Raw genomic sequence first — 23349 nt, forward strand, 5'->3', positions numbered from 1 at the left:
TGGGCCGAATGGCCTCCTTCTGTGCCTCTATGACTCTTGCCTGTGAGATTCTGTGGTTTAGTTTGGATCCTAGTTCCTCAAACTATCTCAGCAGAACTTCCTACCTATTTTGTTGGTCCCTATGTGGACCACGATAACTGGATCCTCCCCCTCCCACACCAAGTTCTTCTCCAGCCATGAGGAGATGTCCTTAACTCGGCACTGGGCAGGCAACATAACCTTTGGAACTCCTGGTCCCAGCTGCAGAGAACAGTATCTATCCCCCTGATTGTACTGTCCCCTACCGCTATAACATTCCTTTTCACTCCCCCACTCCGCCCGCCAACTTGAATGGTCTCTTGTACCACTGTGCCATGGTCAGTTTGTTCATCCGCCCTGCAGACTTTGCCCTCATCCACACAGGCAGCAAGAACCTCGTACCTGTTAGATAAGGGCAAAGTTGTCTGAAGAGACTCTGGCTAGCAGACTGTAGCTCACAATCTGCCACATTGCCTACAACCTCTAGAGATTTTTATGATTAACAGCACGTTCAGGGCATGCCAATAGTGTATTGGCAGTCCTGCCCCCTCAAATAGAAAATTATAGAGAACAAAAATTCTCAGACAATTTTTAGGAGTAACCACAATGTGTGTTCATAGTGCAAAACAACTTTTTCTTGGGAAACTTGGGAAAGCAAAACTCTGTACAGTATATGCTAGCTGATCACAGTCAGCAAGTACTGTATAGTGAAAGCACCATACATCTATACAGCTATAGGAAAAACTGACAAGCGAGAATAAATTGGAGCAGGTCTTTTTACTTTGTATTCGTCGATCTCTCACACGGGGAGTCAAGACCAAGAGTAGCATTTTGATGACCGGGTTATAGGTCGGTGGATAATTTGACCAGGGTACGCAAACTAAACTTGGTTTCCAGTTTAAAGTCATACATTCCATCTTTATATTTTGACAAAGTGTACAGCAGTTTGGAAAACAGAGAGTAGAGTAATTGCAGAATGGGAGTTTCTCTGCAGTACAGCTGAGGAGATGGGAGACACAAAACTGAGGTGCTACAATGCTACAACTGACATATAGTTGTAATTACAACATGACACATTTACCTGTGCAATTTCCATTTTGAATATTGATATAGGAATTTATAATAGAAAAGTTGGCACAGGAAGTATGTACAGAAAGAAGTAAGATTTTTAATATATGGGTGTGCATTCTAAATTGTTACAGAATTTGCGTCTTAGTTATGTTTATATGAATAGTAGTATTTTGAGTTCTGAACATACCCTGTAGCAACTTGTGGAAGATCTGTATAATCAATTTTGGAGTGATATTGTTGAATTTAAAATGTTATACACTGAGTACTGCTGCAACACTGTTTGGTAAGGAAGGGAAGGGGCAAATAAGAATTTTAAAAATGTATTATACAAGAATAGAAAGTGAAGATATAAACTGCTCCCCCATAGCACAGAGATATTTATGTAACGCTGGTATGTATTTATCCGCTCCGCTGGAGTTGGTAAGGAAAATACTTACCTTTCAGGAACCAATCAAAAAATTTACTTGACTGTCCTTGGGGAGATCTCTTTCACTGACGATGTGAATTCTGTCCCCTTGCAACAGTATATCTTGCGACACCCTGTGAGCAGAGCCACCGTACATTATGTATACTTGAAACAATCTGAATCGAAAAATGTAGCATTTTTTTCTATTTTCAATGTTTGAAGTGTGAATGACTCAAAATGTAGTTCTCAGTCCTTTACTTCCGATGTCACGGATAGAAACAAATTAAATGTCACACTTTTTTGGCTCAAATATGTAACTTTTAATCGTACCAATTTGTTACAATATAAGGATTCCTCAGAAAGGGAGCAGTTTGGAACATGCAATTTTGGCCAGTCAGATTGCTTGTTATTCTGACTGGCTAAATAAATATAGCCCTATAAATAACTTCTTACATTTAAAGTTAAATATATTTTGGATATGGCTCAGTAATAGCCTGCTGGACAAGAAGTCTGAAGTGCATCAACAGAACAACTTTCAATAATTTACTGTACACTGTGGTCTAAAATCCAGTGTAATTTTTATCTTTCCATACATAGTAACTTAGTTAAAATATGACATCGATTTCCTTCAGGATAGAGGCTAATTGTTTACCCTTTTTAATTAATGAAAAATGGTTCTCAGTACAGCAGTGTTTCTGGAGCTGGGCTATAGTGCTAATTCTCTCTCTTTCCCCCCCCCCCCCCCCCCCCCCCCCAAAAAAAACCCAACTCCAAAAAAGTATCTTGTTAAATATATATAATTTATATTTAACAAAGAAAATTAGAGAACAAAAATTCTCAGACAATTTTTAGGAGTGGTAGCACTCTCTCCTCCGAGTCAGAAGATTAAGAGTTCGAACCCCACTCCAGAGGTTTGAGCACAAAATCTTGGCTGACACTCCAGTGGAGTACTGAGGGAATGGTGCACTATCGGAGGAGCTGTCTTCCAGATGAGTCGTTAAACTAAGGCCCCCTCAGGTGGACGTAAAAGAATCACAACACTATTTTGAAGAAGAGCAGGCGTGTTCTTCCTGGTGTCCTGGCCAATATTAATCCCTCAACCAACATCAGTAAAGCAGATTATTTGGTCATCATGACATTGCTGTTTGAGAACTTCCTGTGCGCAAATTGGCTGCCACGTTTCCAACATTACAACAGTGACTACACTTCAAAAGTACTTAATTGGCTGTAAAGCACTTTGGGACGTCCTGAGGTTGTGAAAGGTGCTACATAAATGCAAGTCTTTCTTTTATAACCAGCTTAATGTTTGTTTCCAGGAGCCTTTCTTTGTCTTGGAGGCCTTGGACTCATATTTTCTTCTAGCTTGCAACTTCATTTATTTTCCTTACCTTTCTGTCAACACGGATGTGCAACCATGGCATCTAATCTATGCAGATTCTTGATTACCTTGATCTATAGTGCCTCTATTTTGCATTTTTAGTCTTCGTTTGCCCTCTGTTGTGATGAGGCTTTTTCATTTAACTTATTTCTTTGAGAAGTTTCTTTTCTTACCCAGTTTACAATTGGGCTCAATCAATTACTATTGTTTAATAAATGTAGATGCAAGAAACGAACGCAAATGTAAATGGTAAGCACCAAGATGACAGAAAGGGATAGTGAGATGAAAAAGAGGAAAAAATAGGGTAAGAGCAGGCAAGGGAAAAAAATGATAGGTGGTGAGCACTGAAATTGAAAATGTATGTAGCATACAAATTCAGAGAGACACAGATATAATGATGAGAATTGGACTACCCATGAGCAATGCCATGGGCTATCTACAATTATATAATAGAATAAATTAATTTAAAACTGTAATGTCCCATTGCAGTCAAACTTAAAAATGTTCTAGTGTATAAATACTTTACAAACCTGGCAAAATTTGTCAAAATCTGTTCCTCTGTTGGAGGACCAGAATTTAAATTTTTTTTTTTCCATATTAGTAACCTAAGATATACACCCAGTTTTTCTCCACTAACTTTTCTGTTCTGCAACAACCTGTTGTCACTTGACTATTCATCACTGTGTTCTGCAAATCAGAATGTTAGGTAGTGGTAGGTTTTTCATCAGAGACTCCGATCACTTTTCATGATTTGAGATGCGAGCATAACATTTTTAAACAGTTACTGCATCAGAATTTTGTTACTCCGGAATGACATCAAATCACTGAGAATATTTTTTTTTGGTACAGGAAAAATTTCCATACACAAGAACAAAATGATGTAATCACCAGCAGCACTAACTATGTGGAATATTTCTGGTCTTCAATGCAGAAGCCTGAAAGACTCTTAAAAAAACTTTTTCAATTTAATCTACTTTGTTCTATTAATTTGCTATTGGAAGTGCTACTATTTTATTTTAAAGAACTGCCTTTGGTTTAAATAACAATTTTTTTTCGTTCATTTTAAAATTCTCCAGCCAAGAGGACAGAGGTGATTTGTTTTGAAAGGTCTTCTACTTTTAACTGCCTATGGGAATCTATGCAATTGGATTGCAGTGATTTGCTTTCTGATTTTTGCTCCGTATAGGAAAGTACTTGATCTAAGCTAGCGGCTAATCTGGGTGGCACAAGCAAGATTGATAACATGCCATGTGGGGAATCATGGGCTTAAACTTACTCCTGACACTTTTCTAGTATACAAATCAGTGTTGCAGATAACTGTAAAGTTCCAAAGTAAATTGGACATCATCTTATTGAAGTACTTTATTTGTATTTAAATATATATTCACAGTGTAAACCAGAATACAAAGTCCCAGGGCTGTATGTTATCGACTCAATTGTGCGTCAGTCTCGTCATCAGTTTGGTCCAGAAAAGGATGTGTTTGCTCCCAGATTTTGCAAGAACATCAATACAACTTTCCAGAACTTGTACAAATGTCCTGCTGATGACAAGGTATGTGGTTTCCCTCCAGTCTGTTTAATGTATGCTGATTCAATTTACTGTAACAATAGTTTGATCCTTTTTAAAGAGGGCAGATTATTAGCTTCTGAATGTAATGAATCCAGCTTGACTAGTATTGATTTTTTTTTTAACTGGCCCACACCAGCTGATCCATTTATTTATCAAATACAGCCCAGTAGCTGTAGCCTGGATAATTTGGAATTTGAATCTAAGTTATGATTAATCTTTGAATTAATAATTTGATTGAATTTTACTAGTTGTCAACTGGGGTTTCTGATTAGAGCACATCAACTTGGGGAAAGATGAATACAAAAAGTGGAGAACTAGCAGTGACAAAAACTGTGGAGCTCTGACCAGATGATCACAGAATGGTACTGATAAAGATGCTGACCTCTAGGCAAATTTCAATAATTTAAAGGTGGGAAAGATGGCAGAAAACAACTGTATAATACTTTTATATTTTTTTTAAAATCGGAAGTAGCAGATGAGAGAAAATAGTTTGTTTTGTAGTAAAATATGTAAAGTATAACAGTGCACAGTGGTGCTTTTTCATGCGTATTATCAAGATAAACATTGAGAAAATGGATATGGCTCAGTAATAGCCTGCTGGACAAGAAGTCTGAAGTGCATCAACAGAACAACTTTCAATAATTTACTGTACACTGTGGTCTAAAATCCAGTGTAATTTTTATCTTTCCATACATAGTAACTTAGTTAAAATATGACATCGATTTCCTTCAGGATAGAGGCTAATTGTTTACCCTTTTTAATTAATGAAAAATGGTTCTCAGTACAGCAGTGTTTCTGGAGCTGGGCTATAGTGCTAATTCTCTCTTTTTCCGCCCCCCCCCCCCCCCCCCCCAAAAAAAAAAACAACTCCAAAAAAGTGGCACATGCTATTTATACATTTTTTATTATACTTTTAGTATGGGCACGATTTGTTTTTTCTCTTCTTTCATGTTTATTATGGAACCTTTGAAGGAAAGTGACCAGCCTGCTGCTAGACCTCTGCCAGTGCAACTCTGAGCTGGTGGTAAGATGAGCTAGAGTCTGGGGATGGTACTCCTGATTTCTCCTTACTGTGGGGAAGCTTTTAACTTCCAGTTGCTGCTACTTCACAACACTACAGTTGTGATTGGCAACTTGACAGGATGTGGGTTCATGCTTGTGATCCACATACTAACAGTCCATGATCGAATGCAATGTGCTGCCAAGATAATAATCCCTTAATTTAGTGTATGTGTTTACACAATTATTTTAGGTATTTACTGAAGTTTTTCTATAGGATAAATCTAATAAACTTTGTACTTTTTTATGATCAAACCTGGGCTCTTCCCGATCTGCGACTTATTACTGCATCCGGTGGTGCATTTATCTATGGAGACACTGGATAAGTTCTAAATATAATCAATTTCCCAGAAGTACCTTTAGTATTATTTGGAATGGTGACTGTTGAGGGGAGGGAAGACGACAAAGTTACTTAGTTTCCTTACTAAGAAACACACAATCTTCTCTCAAGCCTCCATCACTACTCTACTCTAAAACAAAAGCCAAATACCACAGATGCTGGAAATCAGAAATAAAACCAGAAAATGCTGGCAATGCTCAGCAGGCCTGGCAGCATCTGTGGAGAGAGAAACAGAGTTAACGTTTCAGGTTGATGACCTTTCATCGATTCCAGGTGCTGCCTATCTACTCTAATCCTATTTACATGCTCTTTCTGCTATCCTTTTTGTATGGTTTCTTTTCGAATACCTTTCCAGTTCCATTTTAAATGTTACAATCTCTGCCTCGATAGCCACTTGTGGTGAAGCACTCCATGTTCTAATAATCCTCTTTGGTTGGGGGGGGGGGGGGGGTGGAAATATTCTTCTAACTTTTCTCTGCATTCTTCTTGTGGTAATCCTCAGTCTGTGTCCCCTTGTTACTGATTCGAGAACAAATCTTCCACTGTCCCTCTCAAAACCTTTCACAATTTTGAAAATTTCTATTAGATTTCCCATTTAACCTTCTCTGTTCCTGTAAAAGAAGTCCCCAGTTTTTGAAGCCATTTATAGTGCAATCATGGCAAATTAGTGCTTTAATCAGTAAAAGAAGGGCTGACAACTTGAAAGCATCAGCCTAAACATGAATGTTCTACTCACTGGGTCTTGGGAAGGTACTGCTATGTGCATGTTGTAGGAGTGCACCAGACTAAACTATTAGAGTAACACATAATCTGCAACTGTTCCATTTTAATTGGCATAACATGACATTACACAGCACCGCTGAAAAAAGTAGCAAAGGTGCTCAAGACTGCAAAGCCAACAAAATAGCTGATCTCTTGGGATATAGAGAAATTTACTTCTGCCCCAATACTCACCCAAAGTCCAACCTTTCACTGCATTGCCGGTTGAACAGTGTAGAAAAGTAGTATCTCTGTAGTGGGGCCTTTTCTGTATAATAAAAATCACTTTAGAAAGAGTAGATGGAGAATATATGATCTTTATCATAAGTTAAGGCAACACCTTCGTAACAGAATGTCCACTAGGAAGTGCGATTTAGATGCAGTAACACAGGTGTAAAAAATTCTAAAGATTAAAAATGTGTGCATATTAACTTGATCAAGGGAAGACTGCAGAAATGTTCAGCGTAGTTCTGTTTTATGATCTTATTTCCTTTCTCATCAGGAAACTCAGCAGGATATTTCCTACAGTTTAAAATTATGGACATAAACATTTTATAGTTGTTTTGCTTGTGTGGAAGCATATCTTGCATGTGGCAAGTTTGTCATGGTGAGACTGGTGTTTAATGTAAATGGACAGCTGGAGTGAAAGACTGCAAAGTGCCTCTTAGATCACTAGGGTTGCAGTCTGAATCCCATGTTAGCAATAGCTGCAGTCTGTATCCCCAGCCACAGGTGGCTTAGGCTCAGAATTTTGTGATCCTTCCTTTGCGTTCAGTATATGTTCCTGCACAAGACTTGAGGCTCCCCAAATAATTTCATCTGTGGGGACAAATCAAATGCACATTTCACTCTTCTCTCTTCCCCCATGATTTCTACCACTCTATTGGATCACAGAAAAACACCTAAGCCAATATCCTGAGTGAAGGGCATAAGGAAAAATGTATTAAGTAAATGGACCACTTAATTAAATAAAACTCTTGAGTCTGCCCTGATCAAGCTTAATATGTACACTCTTAAATTACAATTATACAAGTTATAAAATCTCATCACCTGAGGCCAGTGGATGCATTTCATTTACTGAAACAAGATGAGCAAGAGAGGAGAAATACGCCTTCTAGTAGGCTTCTTTAGGCACCGAAAATGGAACCTTTAGAGCAATGCTCCTGAATTCTGCATTCCCTCTCACCCATGCTAAACACCTCCTTTGATGTCTGCAATGCCAGCATTACTTCCCTGCTGGGAATCTAGGGCCCATAGACAGTGGCCTGAAGGTAAATCCTGGGGGAGGGGGGGTTAAAGTTTAGAGCATGGGTGTCGAACTCGATTAACATGGTGGGCCTGATCCAGCAGCCTGGCACTTGGCGTAGGACACATTCACCAGAAGTTATTTGGACACATTGGGGTAGAAATTAGTATGCATTTTGCTTGTTTTTGGAGTGAAAAACAGATGCACTGTATACCGATTTCTGAGTGCGAAGTTCAGCACTTAATCTTGGCAGCGGCCTATTAAATCCCATTTGTACAAAAGCATATAGGTCTTCACTGTTCTTGGGCATACCTGCCGACTTGCCTGAAATCAGCGTTGAATCAATTTAAAGATACAAAGATGAGGCCAGTGCCTGTTTCAGAACCATTCTGTAAAATGTGTGGAAAAACTAGGTGGAATATGCACCATGCTAGCTCCAACTAGTTTTTCCAGTCCCATAGCAGTCTTCAGCAGACCCAGCGGCTCCTTTGAAGAAATGGTGGGGGAAAGGTTTATCACTTCCTCTTCTGTGGAGCCTGGAGAGCAGGAGTGTTCCTTGCAGCTCCACAGCACTACTGTGGACCACTGCCGGCCTGTCGTCAGCCTTCCTGCATCTCACTCCTCCATGTATTAGAGCTTGTGATGTAAAATCAGGGTGTGCAGCTCCCCGCTGCTGCAGTGTGATAATTAATGTGTACTGATATCCTGGGCTGTTAGATGCAGTGCCCGGGAGACTTAACACAGCGCATCGTGGGCCGGATGGAACTGTTCTGCTGGCCATATGTTTGACACACCTGGTTTGCAACTTTTGGGTGAGATAAGATTTGATCCTTAAACCTGCCATCATCAATATCCAGAATATTTCCCCCATATCAGTTAGTGATAAAAACAATCCTTGGTTGGAGCATGTGCACTGCTAACGCTATCTGTGCAACTGCTGATGAGTGCCCCACTTTAGGAGTCACATCCTCAACCACTTGAAAGAGACTAGGCTTCATTTTAGATGGCGAGAAATTTCAGCTACAGCTCATGCAAGATCTATCCCTTCAGGAGGTCATTTTCAGACCATGTCAATTGTAATACTGCTGTCACTAGAAAGGTTTTCAGTCACTCAGAAAACAGGCTTTCCCTGCTTCCCCTGACCTTTCAGCGGGGGTTCCAGGATTCCAGTGCAGCATTACTTCGTATTTTTAGGCCAATTTTCTCTCCATTTGACACCTCCTATTTTACTGACGGCGCTTGGGCTGGTTTAGCAGGTGCCAGTACCTTTCCCAAGTGGCCATTTGAATTATGTACACAGAATCTACAGCACAGAAACGGGCCATTTGACCCTGCTGGGCTATGCTGGTATTTATACTCCATGAGCCTCCTTCCACTCTAAATGCCTCTCCCCACCCTGCCCCTGTTCTCTTCCCTTAAATGTGTAACTGCTATCTCCTTTAATCACTCCACGTGGCAGCTAGTTCCACATTCTCACCACTCATTGTGTAAAGAAATTCCTCCTAAATTCTTTTGTGATCTGTTGGTGGCTATTTTATATTTATGCTCCCATGTTCTGGAATCACCCACAAGTGGAAACAGTTTCTCCACATCCACTCTGTCGAGCCCCTTCATGATTTTAAAGATCTTTTAAGTCTCCTTTTACAAAGAGCCCCTGCCTGCTCAATCTTTCTATCAATGTTCCATCCTTTCAAATCTGGCAACATCCATGTAAATCTTATCTGCACTTTCTCCAGTCATGGTGAGCATCAAAGATGAGCTTAATCCCATTCTGTCTTTCATACATGCAATCTCCAGCAGTTGTTGTTGATAGCAATGATGAGTAAGTTATGTGATTGATTTTCCCCTTGCTGTCATCCAAATTTCAGTGTCTTCTTGCATAGTGAGATCAGCTAACTCTGTACACATTGGAATCGAACCTGGGACTTTCTGTTGTGTATGGCTCAGTAGAACACCAGATGGTGCTTTTATCCAGTAGATCATAGTTTACTGGCAGCAATCTTATTTGTAGCCCAGATACAAAGCTCTTTGAGACCTTTGCAGTTGGATTTTCTTGTGCAGTGATCAGAATTTTTTTTCCAGTCACCATCAACTTAGCCACCAACACCTTAGAGTGTCCAGAGTCAAACTTTGCTGCAGAATTGTGGCTACACTCCTCTCCATCCCCGTGTTTATCTCTTGCCCTTGTGACAAATGCCTCTGTTTGAGATTGAGGTGCCCACCTAGAGCAGCCTGGACACTGAGTATGGTCCTAACCGTATAGCCCATATTAGCTCCTGGGATACATATTTAGTTTAGAGCAACAGAAAATGCTGGAAAAACTCAGCAGGCCAGGCAACATCCGTGGAGAGAAAATAGAGTCAACGTTTTGGGTGAAAACCCCTTTGTCAAGACTTTGTCAAGTTTGGAGCAGTCTGGCTCGGAAAAATGGCAGAGTAGCCAATGTTCAGAGGCTTTATCTTGTGATTTGATCTAGCGTCTGCCTGGAGCGATTTGTATGCTCCTGCAAAACATTACTTTCTTGATCTGACAACTCAGAGACTCTTCACTTGATGCTGCGGTGTAGTTTCTCCAACCCCCTCTTCCCCCACCCCCCAAAAAATGGCAATTCCTATTTATGTGGGGAGATTAAGCCTTGGGAAGAACATGCCTATTATAGGTAAACAATTTTCACTGCGGTTTACAACAGACCGGTTTCTTTAAGATGAAGTTGCAAAACTAAGTCATTGCTTTCTGTTCATTTTCTTTTAAGGAATTTTGCTAATATTTCAGTCTGTGACATAGCTAAGCTGCTGATGGTTATTAATACAGTCTAAAAGCTGATCCATGTGTGTTTTACAGAGCAAAGTGGTGCGGGTACTGAATTTATGGCAGAAGAATGGAGTGTTCAAAAGTGAGGTCATACAGCCACTTCTGGATCTGGCAGCAGGGATTCCACCGCCTTCTGTTACCCCTGCTATTGCCAGTACTGCAGCGACTGTGAGCAGCAACACACCAGGTAGCAGTCTTGCAGCTTAAAAGAATATGTTTTTAATGGAATATGAAAATAATTTGGGGTTTGAATCTATGACTCTAATAGGATTTCCCTTTTTTGCATTTGCATGCACTTCCTGTAATTTTTTTCATTCACTTCCTTATGACTATGTAAACTTGACAGGCTGACTGACCAGTATATGTATGTGTGATAGTCGTCCCCATGAAATTTCGTGTACTTCCAGGAGATAATGCAGAACAGACAATAAGAAAACATGGTTCACAGTGGAATCACTGGAACCATGCTGTAAATCTGTGTCTATCAGTATTTCTACTTCAAATTAATACTGACCTGAACATGTATTTAATATATGCTTAACGTGTGATAAAATACATGAAGGGAATCTCTGGCGTATGTCTCTCATCCCATGGTTCCTCTTGTATTCACCTACCTGTTATTTCAAAAAATGGTATGCCGCCTTTGAGCAATCTCATTGGCCAGTAGTGACCATTCCATTGTCACTTTCTTGTAAACTCACTGGTAGTAGCTAATCATATGACCAATCTAATTAACACTGGTGCTAGTAAAGGCAAGCCAAGTGGATGGGTAGGGATTTGGTAGGATTCTATTTATGCAGTAATTGTTGAGCATGTAACTATTTCTATTATAACTGCTCATTGGTTTTGAGCACTGTGAATGTTTTTGGGAAAAGTGTGACTGAAAAATGTCCTCTTTCGTGGGTTCATTGTAACCGCTGCTGCCTGGCAACCATATGACTAATCTGGAATGAAATCATAGCGCAGTTTCAATTATTTTTTCCTTTTTATAATCAAAAAAGAACCTCAAAGATGCGTTGGGGTCATGATTAAAATGCCAATCATTTGATGATGGTTCCATTGACCTGGAGCCAGAAACTTGCAAGCATTTTCCAGTTGGTAGTTTCCTCACCAAACAAATCTGTCCTAAGTCCCCCGTTTACTTATCAATAATTAAGCTTTGTGGCCTCAAGGAGACACAATTCCATCTCGCCCGCAGAATAATATGTTGTTCATTACATGGTATACTCTTGTCCTTATAAGACAACACTGAGGGGGTAGCACTCAAAGCAGGTCTGAGGTATGGGAGTATTTTCTGGGGCTGGGGATCTGACAGTTCTGCTGGGGGGGTGCGCGCGCGCGGAAGAGACTTGACTTTGGGGGAAGCCCATTCCGCTTTAATACCTGATTACCCATGTGAATTGATGATGGACTGCAGCGGCTCAAGAAGGCGGCTCACCACCACCTTCTCGAGGGCAATTAGGGATGGGCAATAAATGCTGGCTTTGTCAGCGACGCCCACATCCCATAAACAATTTTTTTTTAAATCCCTTCTGCCGCTGAACCCTTTCCCAAGCATCATGGCAACTGAAAGCTTTTGCCAAAGGCACTCGTTCGCAAGTTTAGCCATAGTTTACTTTTGAAATGCTGGGCCACAGCCTCCAGCTCCCATGACATTAATTTTGAAAACCACCAACTGAAGCCACAAAGATTATCCAGCAGGGACCAGGGGCAGCAGCTTAGCATTTTGAAAATGCAGCTGAAGCCACAATGGTTAGGCAGCAGGGGCAGAGGCCTCAGATTGTCTAACTCCAGGGCTCTAACCCCACTTCTACCAAATTCCAGGACCATTCCCTAATGCTACCAAAGCTCAGGATCATTCTCCATTGCTGTAAAAGCACAGGACTGCTTTCAGATGCAGCTAAACCCCTGCTGAATAACCAATACCTACCTAAAATGTGGGGAAGTGTGAGGTCCTCTACTTCGGATCTGAGAAATACAATTGGAATATTTTCTTAATGGTGAGAGAGTAGGAGCTGTGGAGGGGGCCCAGAGGGATTTAGATGTCCATATACACATATCACTAAAAGCTAGTGCACAGGTACATAAGTAATCGAAAAGATTAATGGAATGCTGGCCTCTATCTTACGGGGATTGGAATACAAAACTGAGGAAGTGATGCTTGAGTTGTACAGAGCCTTCTGGGCACTGCACCTCAGGAAAGATAAGAACATAAGAAATAGGAGCAGGAGTAGGCCAATCGGCCCCTCGAGCCTGCTCCACCATTCAATAAGATCATGGCTGATCTGATCCTAACCTCAAATCTTCTATCACTCTGCATCCACCCGAACCCATGTGATCTCCCGGGAGAGGCGAAAAACCAGATAAAGACCCAATGGCCAATTTGGGAGAAAAAAATCTGGGAAATTCCTCTCCGACCCATCTAGGCGATCGAAATTCTTCCAGGAGATCACTCTGTCCCTATATTTTCTACAGTACTTACCTTCTGTAAAGGCGATCTCCACCCCAGCCAGGAACAGGAATAAAACCATCTCCTGAAATCTAACAGAATTAGAACACAGTAGGAGCAGAACAAGGCTACACGGCCCCTGGGCCCGCTCCACTACCCACAGGGCCATGACCATTCCGAACCCAGACTCATGTCCAATTTCCTGCCTGCTCCCCGTAACCCTTAATTCCCTTTACTTCTAGGAAACTATCTATTTCTGTTTTAAATTTATTTAATGATGTAGCTTCCAGAGCTTTCTGGGGCAGCAAATTCCACAAACCTACCACCCTCTGAGTGAAGAAGTTTCTCCTCATCTCAGTTTTGAATGAGCAGCCCCTTATTTTAAGATTATGCCCCCTAGTTCTAGTTTCACCCATCATTGGGAACATCCTCACCGCATCCACCCGATCAAGCCCCTTCACAATCTTATATGTTTCAATAAGATCGCCTCTCATTCTTCTGAACTCCAATGAGTAGAGTCCCAATCTACTCAACCTCTCCTCATATGACCACCCCCTCATCCCCGGGATTAACCGAGTGAACCTTCTTTGTACTGACTCGAGAGCAAGTATGTCTTTTCTTAAGTATGGACACCAAAACTGTATGCAGTATTCCAGGTGCGGCCGCACCAATACCTTGTACAACTGCAGCAATACCTCCCTGTTTTTATATTCCAACCCCCTAGCAATAAAAGCCAACATTCCATTGGCCTTCTTAATCACTTGCTGCACCTGCATACTAACTTTTTGAGTTTCGTGCACCAGGACCCCCAGATCCCTTTGTACTACAGTACTTTCCAGTTTCTTGCCATTAAGATAATAACTTGCTCTATGATTTTTCCTGCCAAAGTGCATAACCTCACACTTTCCAGTATTGTATTCCATCTGCCAAATCTCTGCCCACTTACTTAGCCTGTCTATGTCCCTTTGTAGGTTTTTTATGTCCTCACTCACTACTTTCCGTCCCATCTTTGTATCATCTGCAAACTTTGATATGTTACACTCGGTCCCCTCCTCCAAATCGTTAATATAGATTGTAAAGAGTTGGGGACCCAGCACTGACCCCTGCGGAACACCACTAGTTACTGGTTGCCAATCTGAGAACGAACCATTTATCCCAACTCTCTGCTTTCTGTTAGAGAGCCAATCCTCCACCCACACCAGAATATTACCCCCAATCCCGTGATTTTTTATCTTGAGCAATAATCTTGTGTGGCACCTTGTCAAATGCCTTTTGGAAGTCTAAATACACTACGTCCACTGGTTCCCCTTTATCCACCCTGTATGTTACTTCCTCAAAAAACTCAAGCAAATTTGTTAAACATGACTTCCCCTTCATGAAACCATGCTGAGTTTGCCCTATTAAATTATGTTTATCCAAATGTCCCGTTACTGTCTCCTTAATAATGGACTCTAACATTTTACCAACCACAGATGTTAGGCTAACAGGTCTATAGTTTCCAGCCTTCTGCCTACTACCCTTTTTAAATAAGGGTGTTACATTAGCAGTTTTCCAATCTGCCGGGACCTTTGCTGAGTCCAGTGAGTTTTGGAAAATTATTACCAATGCATCCACAATCCCTACCGCTACTTCCCTCAAGACCCTGGGATGCAAGCCATCAGGTCCAGGGGATTTATCCGCCTTGAGTCCCATTATTTTACCAAGTACCACTTCCTTAGTGATTTTAATTGTATTTAGTTCCTCCCCCCCCCCCCCCCTAGAGCCCCCTGTTTGTCCAGTGTTGGGATATTCTTAGTGTCCTCTACTGTAAAGACTGATACAAAATAATTGTTCAGTGTTTTTGCCATCTCCATATTTCCCACCATTAATTTCCCGGTCTCATCCTCTAAGGGACCAACATTTACTTCAGCCACCCTTTTTCTTTTTATATAACTATAAAAACTCTTACTATCTGTTTTTATATTTTTTGCTAATTTACTTTCATAATCTATCTTCCCTTTCTTAATCAATCTTTTTGTTATTTTTTGCTGTCTTTTAAAGACTTCCCAATCTTCCATCCTCCCACTAGATTTGGCTACCTTATATGCCCTTGTTTTTAGTCGGATACTATCCTTAATTACTTTACTTAGCCACGGATGGCTATCTTTTCTTTTACACCCTTTTTTCCTCAGTGGAATATATTTTTTTTGGAAGTTGTAAAATAACTCCTTAAATGTACACCACTGGTCATGTACCGTCTTACCCTTTAATCTATTTTCCCAGTCCACTCTAATTAATTCCGCTCTCATACCTTCATAGTCTCCTTTATTCAAGCTCAGCACGCTTGTTTGAGATCCAACCTTCTCACCCTCTAATTGAATATGGAACTCAACCATGTTATGGTCACTCATTCCAAGGGGATCCTTTACTAGGACATTTTTAATTAATCCTGTCTCATTACACAGGACCAAATCTAAGGTTGCTTGCCCCCTGGTCGGTTCAGTTACATACTGCTCAAGAAACCCATCCCTAATACACTCAATGAACTCTTCCTCAAGGCTGCTCTGCCCAATTTGATTTGTCCAGTTAATATGATAATTAAAATCCCCCCTAATTATAGCTGTTCCCTTATTACAAGCCTCAACTATTTCCTGATTAATACTCCGTCCAACAGAGTTGCAACTGTTCGGAGGCCTATAGACTACACCCACTAGTGTTTTTTTCCCCTTATTATTCCTTACCTCCACCCAAACTGTTTCACTATCCTGCTCCTTTGACCCAATATCATTTCTCTGTATTATAGTGATTCCTTCCTTTATTAACATAGCCACCCCACCTCCTCTCCCTTCCTGCCTGTCCTTCCTGATTGTTAAATAACCTGGTATGTTTAATTCCCAGTCATGGTCACCCTGCAGCCATGTTTCTGTAATGGCCACAAGATCATACCCATATGTCATTATTTGTGCCGTTAACTCATTAATTTTGTTACGAATGCTACGTGCATTCAGATAAAGAACTTTCAAATATGTTTTGTAACACTTAGTTCCTGTTTTTTCCCTTTTTAGTACTTTACTTTTTACTCCATACCTTCTGTCCCTTCCTGACACATTCTGTTTTTTAATTCCCCCACTGCTACCTAAGTCTATGACCTTCTCTGTTGTCATTTCTATTATTTGCTCTCTAGAAACCTCCCCCCCACTAATTAGTTTAAAGCCCTCTCTACAGCCCTAGTTATATGATTCGCCAGGACTCTAGTCCCAGCACTGGCCAAGTGGAGTCCGTCCCAACAGAACAGCTCCCTCCTGTCCCAGTACTGGTGCCAGTGTCCCAAGAAGCAAAACCCATTTCTCCCACACCAGTCTTTGAGCCACGCATTTAACTCTTTAATTTTATTTATCCTCGCCAAATTCGCTCGTGGCTCAGGTAATAACCCAGAGATTATTACCCTTGAGGTTCTGTTTTTTAATTTGACCCCTAGCTGCTCATACTCCTTTAACAGAACCGTCTTCCTTGTCCTATCTACGTCGTTTGTACCAACATGGACCACGACAACTGGATCCTCCCCCTCCCACTGCAAGTTTCTTTCCAGCCCAGAAGAGATGTCCTTAACCCTGGCACCAGGCAGGCAACACAGCCTTCGGGACTCCCGTTCTTGACTGCAGAGAACCCTATCTATCCCCCTAATGATACTATCCCCTACCACTACAACATTTCTTTTTACTCCCTCCACTTGATATATTGACTTTGGATGGGGTACAGCACAGATTCACCAGGATGATGTCGGAGATTAAAAGGTTAAATTGAGAGCTGGTTACATAATCTTGGCTTGTATTCCCTTGAGTTTAAAAGGTTGACTGGTGATCTAATCGAGGTGTTTAAAATTGTGTTTAAAAGGGATTCGATAGGGTAGATCCAGAACAATGGGGAATAATCTTAAAATTAGAGCTAGGCCATTTAAGAGTAAAATCAGAAAACACGTTCTCACACAAAGGGTAGTGTAAATCTGGAACACTCTCCTCCGAAAGGCGTGAATGTTGGATCAATTGAAACTTCCAAGACTGGCCATTGATAGATTTTTGTTAAGTAAGGGCATCAAGGGATATGGATCAAAAGTGGGTAAATTGAGATGAGCTACAGATCAGCCATGATCTAATAGACAAAAACATCAACAACATGCATTTATATAGCACCTTTAACATAGTAAAACATCCCAAGACGCTTCCCAAAGCGTTATCAAACAAAATTTTACACCGAGCCACATAAGGTGATATTAGGACAGGTAACCAAAAGCTTCGTCAAAAAAGTAGGTTTTAAGGAGCATCTTAGAAGAGGAGAGAGAGGTAGAGAGGCTTAGAATAGCGGAACAGGCTCGAGGGGCTGATTGGCCTACTCCTGTTCCTATATTCCAAATGAATCTTGCTGTGTATTTTCAGCTTTAAAAAATGTTATGGGATAAAAATTAAATGCATATATGTAAAGGATTATATATCATATAAATACTATTTATACTTTTTACAGAGTAATGAACAGTGTTTTAAAAATCAGTTGCCAAAGCACCAGTAAAAATCCCAAAATACCACTTAGTTGAATAGAATTTGACTCACTGTAAATCAGTGGTCCTACATGGTATATACAGACTCCTGTTCTAAAATAGCAAATTCTCTGACCCATCATAAACCGCATCACCGGAGATCGACTATCAGTTTATCAGAACAGATCTAGCAGCTCAAAACTGGGCCATCAGCAGCAGCAGAATTGTATTTCACCACATTCTGTAACCTCATGGCCTGCAATGTTCCTCACTCTGCCTTTACCATCAAGCCAGGGCACCAAACCTGGTTCAATGCCAGGAGCAGCACCAGGCATACCTAAAAATGAGGTGCCAACCTGGTGAAGTTACAACATGGCTTTGTGCATGCTAAACATCGGAAGCAGCATGCTATAGACAAAGCTAAGCGATCTCACAGCCAATGAATCAGATCCAAGCTTTACAGTCCTGCCACATCCAGTTGTGAATGGTGGCGAACAATTAAACAACTAACAAGAGGATGAGGCTCCATGAATATCCCCATCCTCAATGATGGTGGAGCCCAGCATGTGTGTGCAAAAAACAAGGCTGAAGTTTTTACAGCCATCTTCAGCCAGAAGTGCTGAGTGGATGATCCATCTCCACCTCCTCCTGAAGTTCCCACCATCAGAGAAGCCAGTCTTAAGCCAGTTCGATTCACTCCACGTGATATCAAGAAACGGCTGTGCGCACTGGATACAGCAAAGGCTATGGGCCCCAACAACATCCTGGCTGTAGTGCTGAAGACTTGAGCTCCAGAACAAGCCGCGCCTTTAGCTAAGATGTTCCAGTACAGCTACTGGTATCTACCCGACAAAGTGGAAGATTGCCAATGTATGTCCTGTCCACAAAAAGCAGGACAAATCCAATCTGGCCAATTACTGCCCCATCAGTCTACTCTCAATCATCAGCAAAGTGATGGAAGGTGTCATTGACACTACTATCAAGCGGCACCTACCAATAACCTGCTCACCGATGCTCAGTTTGGGTTCCGCCAGGACCACTAGGCTCCAGACCTCATTACAGCCTTGGTCCAAACATGGACAAAAGAGCTGAATTCCAGAGGTAAGGTGAGAGTTACTGCCCTTGACATCATGGCAGCATTTAACAGTGTGGCATCAAGGAGCCCTAGTAAAATTGAAGTCAGTAGGAATTGGGGAAAACGCTCCACTGGCCGAAGTCATGCCTAGCACAAAAGAAGCTGGTTGCGATGAAAGATGTGATTGACTAGATTGGGTACAGAGGAGATTTACGAGGATGTTGCCAGGACTGGAGAATTTTAACTATGAGGAAAGATTGGCTAGGCTGGTGTTGTTTTCTTTGGAACAGAGGAGGCTGTGGGGAGACTTGATTTGAGGTGTAAAAAATTGAGGGGCCTAGATAGAGTGGATAGGAAGGACCTATTTCCCTTAGTGGAGAAGTCAATAACCAGAGGGCATAGATTTAATGCAATTGGTCGAAGGATTCGAGGGGAGTTGAGTACTTTTTTACCCAGAGCCTGGTAGGGGTCTGGAACTCACTGCCTGAGAGGGTGGTAGAGGCAGAAACCCTCATCACATGTAAAAAGTACTTGGATATGCACTTGAAGTGCTGTAACCTATAAGGTTATGGACCAAGAGCTGGAAAGTGGGATTAGGCTGGATAGCTCTTTTTCGGCCGGCACAGACGCAATGGGCTGAATGACCTCCTGTGCCGTAAATTTCTATGATTTCTATTTAAAAAATTGTGTCTGCACAGCCTTTGTGTCCACATTTATAATGAAACCTGGCTTTATAGACTTGTCCTGCTGTAATTACACCCTCCCGCTAGTGCTGTAGCACCTCAGTATTGCAGAGAACTCCTGTGCTGTAAATGTGCAAGACCTTGATCAGGCCTCTGTTAAAATACTGTGTCCAGTTTCAGTCGTCTCATTTGATGGGTGATATTGAGACTTTGAAAAGGGTGCAGAGGGGGGGGCGACTAGATTAATTACAGTTTAAAGTATCTTGGTTATCAAGATAGGTTAAATGAGCTGACATCTGTTATTCCAGGTAATATTATCCAGTAATAATGAATGAAGGACTGGAACATGTTAAAGTTAATGTAAGCAAGAAAACAGTATTTGGAAAAAATATGGCATTTCACAGAATCACAGAAACCCCACAGTGCAGATAGAGGCCATTTCGGCCCATCGAGCCTGCACCGACACATATCCCACCCGATCCCCGTAACCCCGACACCAACACATAGCCCACCCTATCCCCGTAACCCCATGTATTTAATCCCCCTAACACTAAGGGTCAATTTATCATAGCCAATCAACCTAACCCGCACATCTTTGGACTGTGGGAGGAAACCGGAGCACCCGGAGAAAACCCACGCAAACACGGGGAGAATGTGCAAACTCCACACAGACAGTAGGCCGGATTCGAACCCGGGTCCCTGGCGCTGTGAGGCAACAGTGCTGATGGTTTCCACCCCAGGGTTTTAAAGGAAGTAGGTGAGGAAATTGCAGATGCTTTAGCCATAATCTTCCAAAGTGCACTCGATTTCAGGAATTGTCCCTTTAGATTGGAAAATTGCAAATGTAACTCCATTATTTAAGAAAGATGAGAGAGAGAAACCAGGAAATTATAGACCTGTTAGTCAAACATCTGTTGCGTGGTAATTATTGGAATCTATAATTAAGGATAGAGTGACTGAACACTTAGAGAAATTTGAGCTGATTAGAGCACCAACATAGATTTGTAACAGTAGGTCATGTCTAATGAACCTAATTGAATTTTTCAGGAAGTAAACAAGGAAATGTGTATAGATGTAGTCTATATGGACTTCCAGAAGGCATCAGTAAGGTTCCATGTAAGAGTCTGTTGGGTAAAATTAAAGTGCATGGAATTGAAGGCAAATTATTGACCTCATTAGGAGATGGGAACAGTAGCGTAGTGGTAATGTCACTGGGCTAGTAATCCAGAGGCCTTGACTAATGATCCAGAGACATGAGTTCAAATCCCACCACGGCAGCAGGGGGATTTAAATTCAGTTAATTAAGTAAATCTGGAATAATTACTAGTATCAGTAATGGTAACCATGAAACTATCGGATTGTCGTAAAAACCCACCAGGTTCACTAATGTCCTTGAGGGAAGGAAATCCTGCCGTCCTTACCTGGTCTGGCCTATATGTGACCACATATATGCAGACCCACAGCAATGTGGCTGCCTCTGAAATGGCCTAGCAAGTCACTCCGTTGTAACTAACAGCTATGAAACATAATAATGAAACCGGACGGACCACCTGGCATCGACCTCTGCACTGGCTACAGCACAACCAGCCCAGTCGACCCTGCAAAGCCCTCCTCACCAACATCTGGGGACAAAATTGGTAGAGCTGTCCCACAGACTAGTCAAGCAACAGCCTGACACAGTCAGGGGACATAGACAGGCTAAGTAAGTGGGCAGAGATTTGGCAGATGGAATACAATACTGGAAAGTGTGAGGTGATGCACTTTGGCAGGAAAAATCGTAGAGCAAGTTATTATCTTAATGGCAAGAAACTGGAAAGTACTGAAGTACAAAGGGATCTGGGGGTCCTGGTGCACGAAACTCAAAAGGTTAGTATGCAGGTGCAGCAAGTGATTAAGAAGGCCAATGGAATGTTGGCTTTCATTGCTAGGGGGATAGAATATAAAAATAGGGAGGTATTGCTTCAGTTGTACAAGGTATTGGTGAGACCGAACCTGGAATACTGTGTACAGTTTTGGTGTCCATACTTAAGAAAGGACATACTTGCTCTCGAGTCAGTACAAAGAAGATTCACTCGGTTAACCCTGGGGATGAGGGGATGGACATATGAGGAGAGGTTGAGTAGATTGGGACTCTACTCATTGGAGTTCAGAAGAATGAGAGGCGATCTTATTGAAACATATAAGATTGTGAAGGGGTTGGATCGGGTGGGTGCGGGGAGGATGTTCCCGATGTTGGGTGAAACTAGAACTAGGGGGCATAGTCTTAGAATAAGGGACTGCTCTTTCAAAACTGAGATGAGGAGGAACTACTTCACTCAGAGGGTGGTAGGTCCATGGAATATGCTGCCCCAAAAAGCTGTAGAAGCTACATCATTACATAAATTTAAAACAGAAATAGATAGTTTCCTAGAAGTAAAGGGAATTAAGGGTTACGGGGAGCGGGCAGGAATTTGGACATGAGTCTAGGTTCGGATCGGTCATGGCCCTGTGGGCAGCGGAGCGGGCCCAGGGGCTGTGTAGCCTGATCCTGCTCCTATTTCGTGTGTCTAATTCTGTTTGATTCAGGAGATGGTTCTGTGATAGTAGATTGGCGGTTAGGATCAGATCAGCCATGATCTTATTGAATGGCGGAGCAGGCTCGAGGGGCTGATTGGCCTACTCCTGCTCCTATTTCTTATGTTCTTATGTTCTTATTACTCACAGAATCATAGCTTTCAGCCAATGCCCCAAACGCCTCCATCACCATCCCTGTCCCACCGGCAAGACAGACTGACCAGGGGAGGTGGCACAGTGGTATACAGTCAGGAAGGAGTGGCCCTTGACACCGGACCCAATGAGGTCTTATGGCTTCAGGTCAAGCATGGGCAAGGAAACCTCCTGTTGATTACCACCTACCACCCTCCCTCAGCTGATGAATCAGTTGAACACCACTTGGAAGAAGCACTGAGTAGCAAGGGCACAGAATGTACTCTGGGTGGGGGACTTCAATGTCCATCACCAAGAGTGGCTCGGTAGCACCACAACTGACCGAGCTGGCTGAGTCCTGAAGGACATAACTGCCAATCTGGGCTTGCACAGGTGGTGAGAGGACCAACACGAGGGGAAAAACCTACTTGACCTCGTCCTCACCAATCTACCTGTCGCAGATGCATCTGTCCATGACCGTATTGGGAGCAGTAACCATCACACAGTCATTATGGAGACGAAGTCCCGTCTTCACACTGAGAACACCCTCCATTGTGCTGTGTGGCACTACCGCCATGCTAAATGGGATAGATTCAGATCAGATCTAGCAGCTCAAAACTGGGCATCCATGAGGCGCTGTGGGCCAACAGCAGCAGCAGAATTGTATTCCACCACAATCAGTAACCTCATAGCCCAGCATATCCCTCACTCTACCATTACCATCAAGCCAGGGGACCAACCCTGGTTCAATAAGGAGTGTAGAAGAGCATGCCAGGAGCAACACCAGGTGCACCTAAAAATGAGGTACCAACCTGGGGAAGCTGCAACACAGGACTACATGCATGCTAAAAAGCAGAAGCAGCATGCTATAGACCGGGCTAAGCGATCCCACAAGCAATGGATCAGATCAAAACTCTGCAGTCCTACCACATCCAGTCGTGAATGGTGGTGGACCATTAAACAATTAATGGGGAGGAGCCTCCATGAATATCACCATTCTCAATGATGGTGGAGCCCAGCATGTGAGTGCAAAAGACAAGGCTGAAGCGTTTGCAACCATCTTCAGCCAGAAGTGCCGAATGGATGATCCATATCGGCCTCCTCCTGAGGTCCCCACCATCACAGAAGCCAGTCTTCAGCTAATTCGATTCACTCCACATGATATCAAGAAATGGCTGAGCGCACTGGATATAGCAAAGGCTATGGGCCCCGACAACATCCCGGCTGTCGTGCTGAAGAACTGTGCTCCAGAACTAGCCCCGCCTCTAGCCAAGCTGTTCCAGTACAGC

The 23349-nt window shown here is 42.2% G+C and overlaps 1 protein-coding gene across 4 annotated transcripts in view; it reads left to right on the forward strand.

The window, feature by feature from the left end:
- scaf8 (SR-related CTD-associated factor 8) overlaps positions 1–23349 on the forward strand; it is a 164445-nt gene that overhangs the window by 91835 nt on the left and 49261 nt on the right. For 2 of the 4 annotated variants that reach the window (XM_085981481.1, XM_085981482.1), the window contains 2 exons: positions 4264–4425; positions 10689–10845. In XM_085981481.1, coding sequence (XP_085837607.1) covers positions 4264–4425; positions 10689–10845 — 319 coding nt within the window. The remainder of the gene's footprint in view (positions 1–4263; positions 4426–10688; positions 10846–23349) is intronic. The other 2 variants (XM_085981483.1, XM_085981484.1) reach the window with 1 other exon arrangement.

Source organism: Somniosus microcephalus, chromosome 3, assembly GCF_052327205.1.
Source record: "Somniosus microcephalus isolate GS21.2 chromosome 3, FLI_Smic_1.0, whole genome shotgun sequence".
Taxonomy (NCBI): domain Eukaryota; kingdom Metazoa; phylum Chordata; class Chondrichthyes; order Squaliformes; family Somniosidae; genus Somniosus; species Somniosus microcephalus.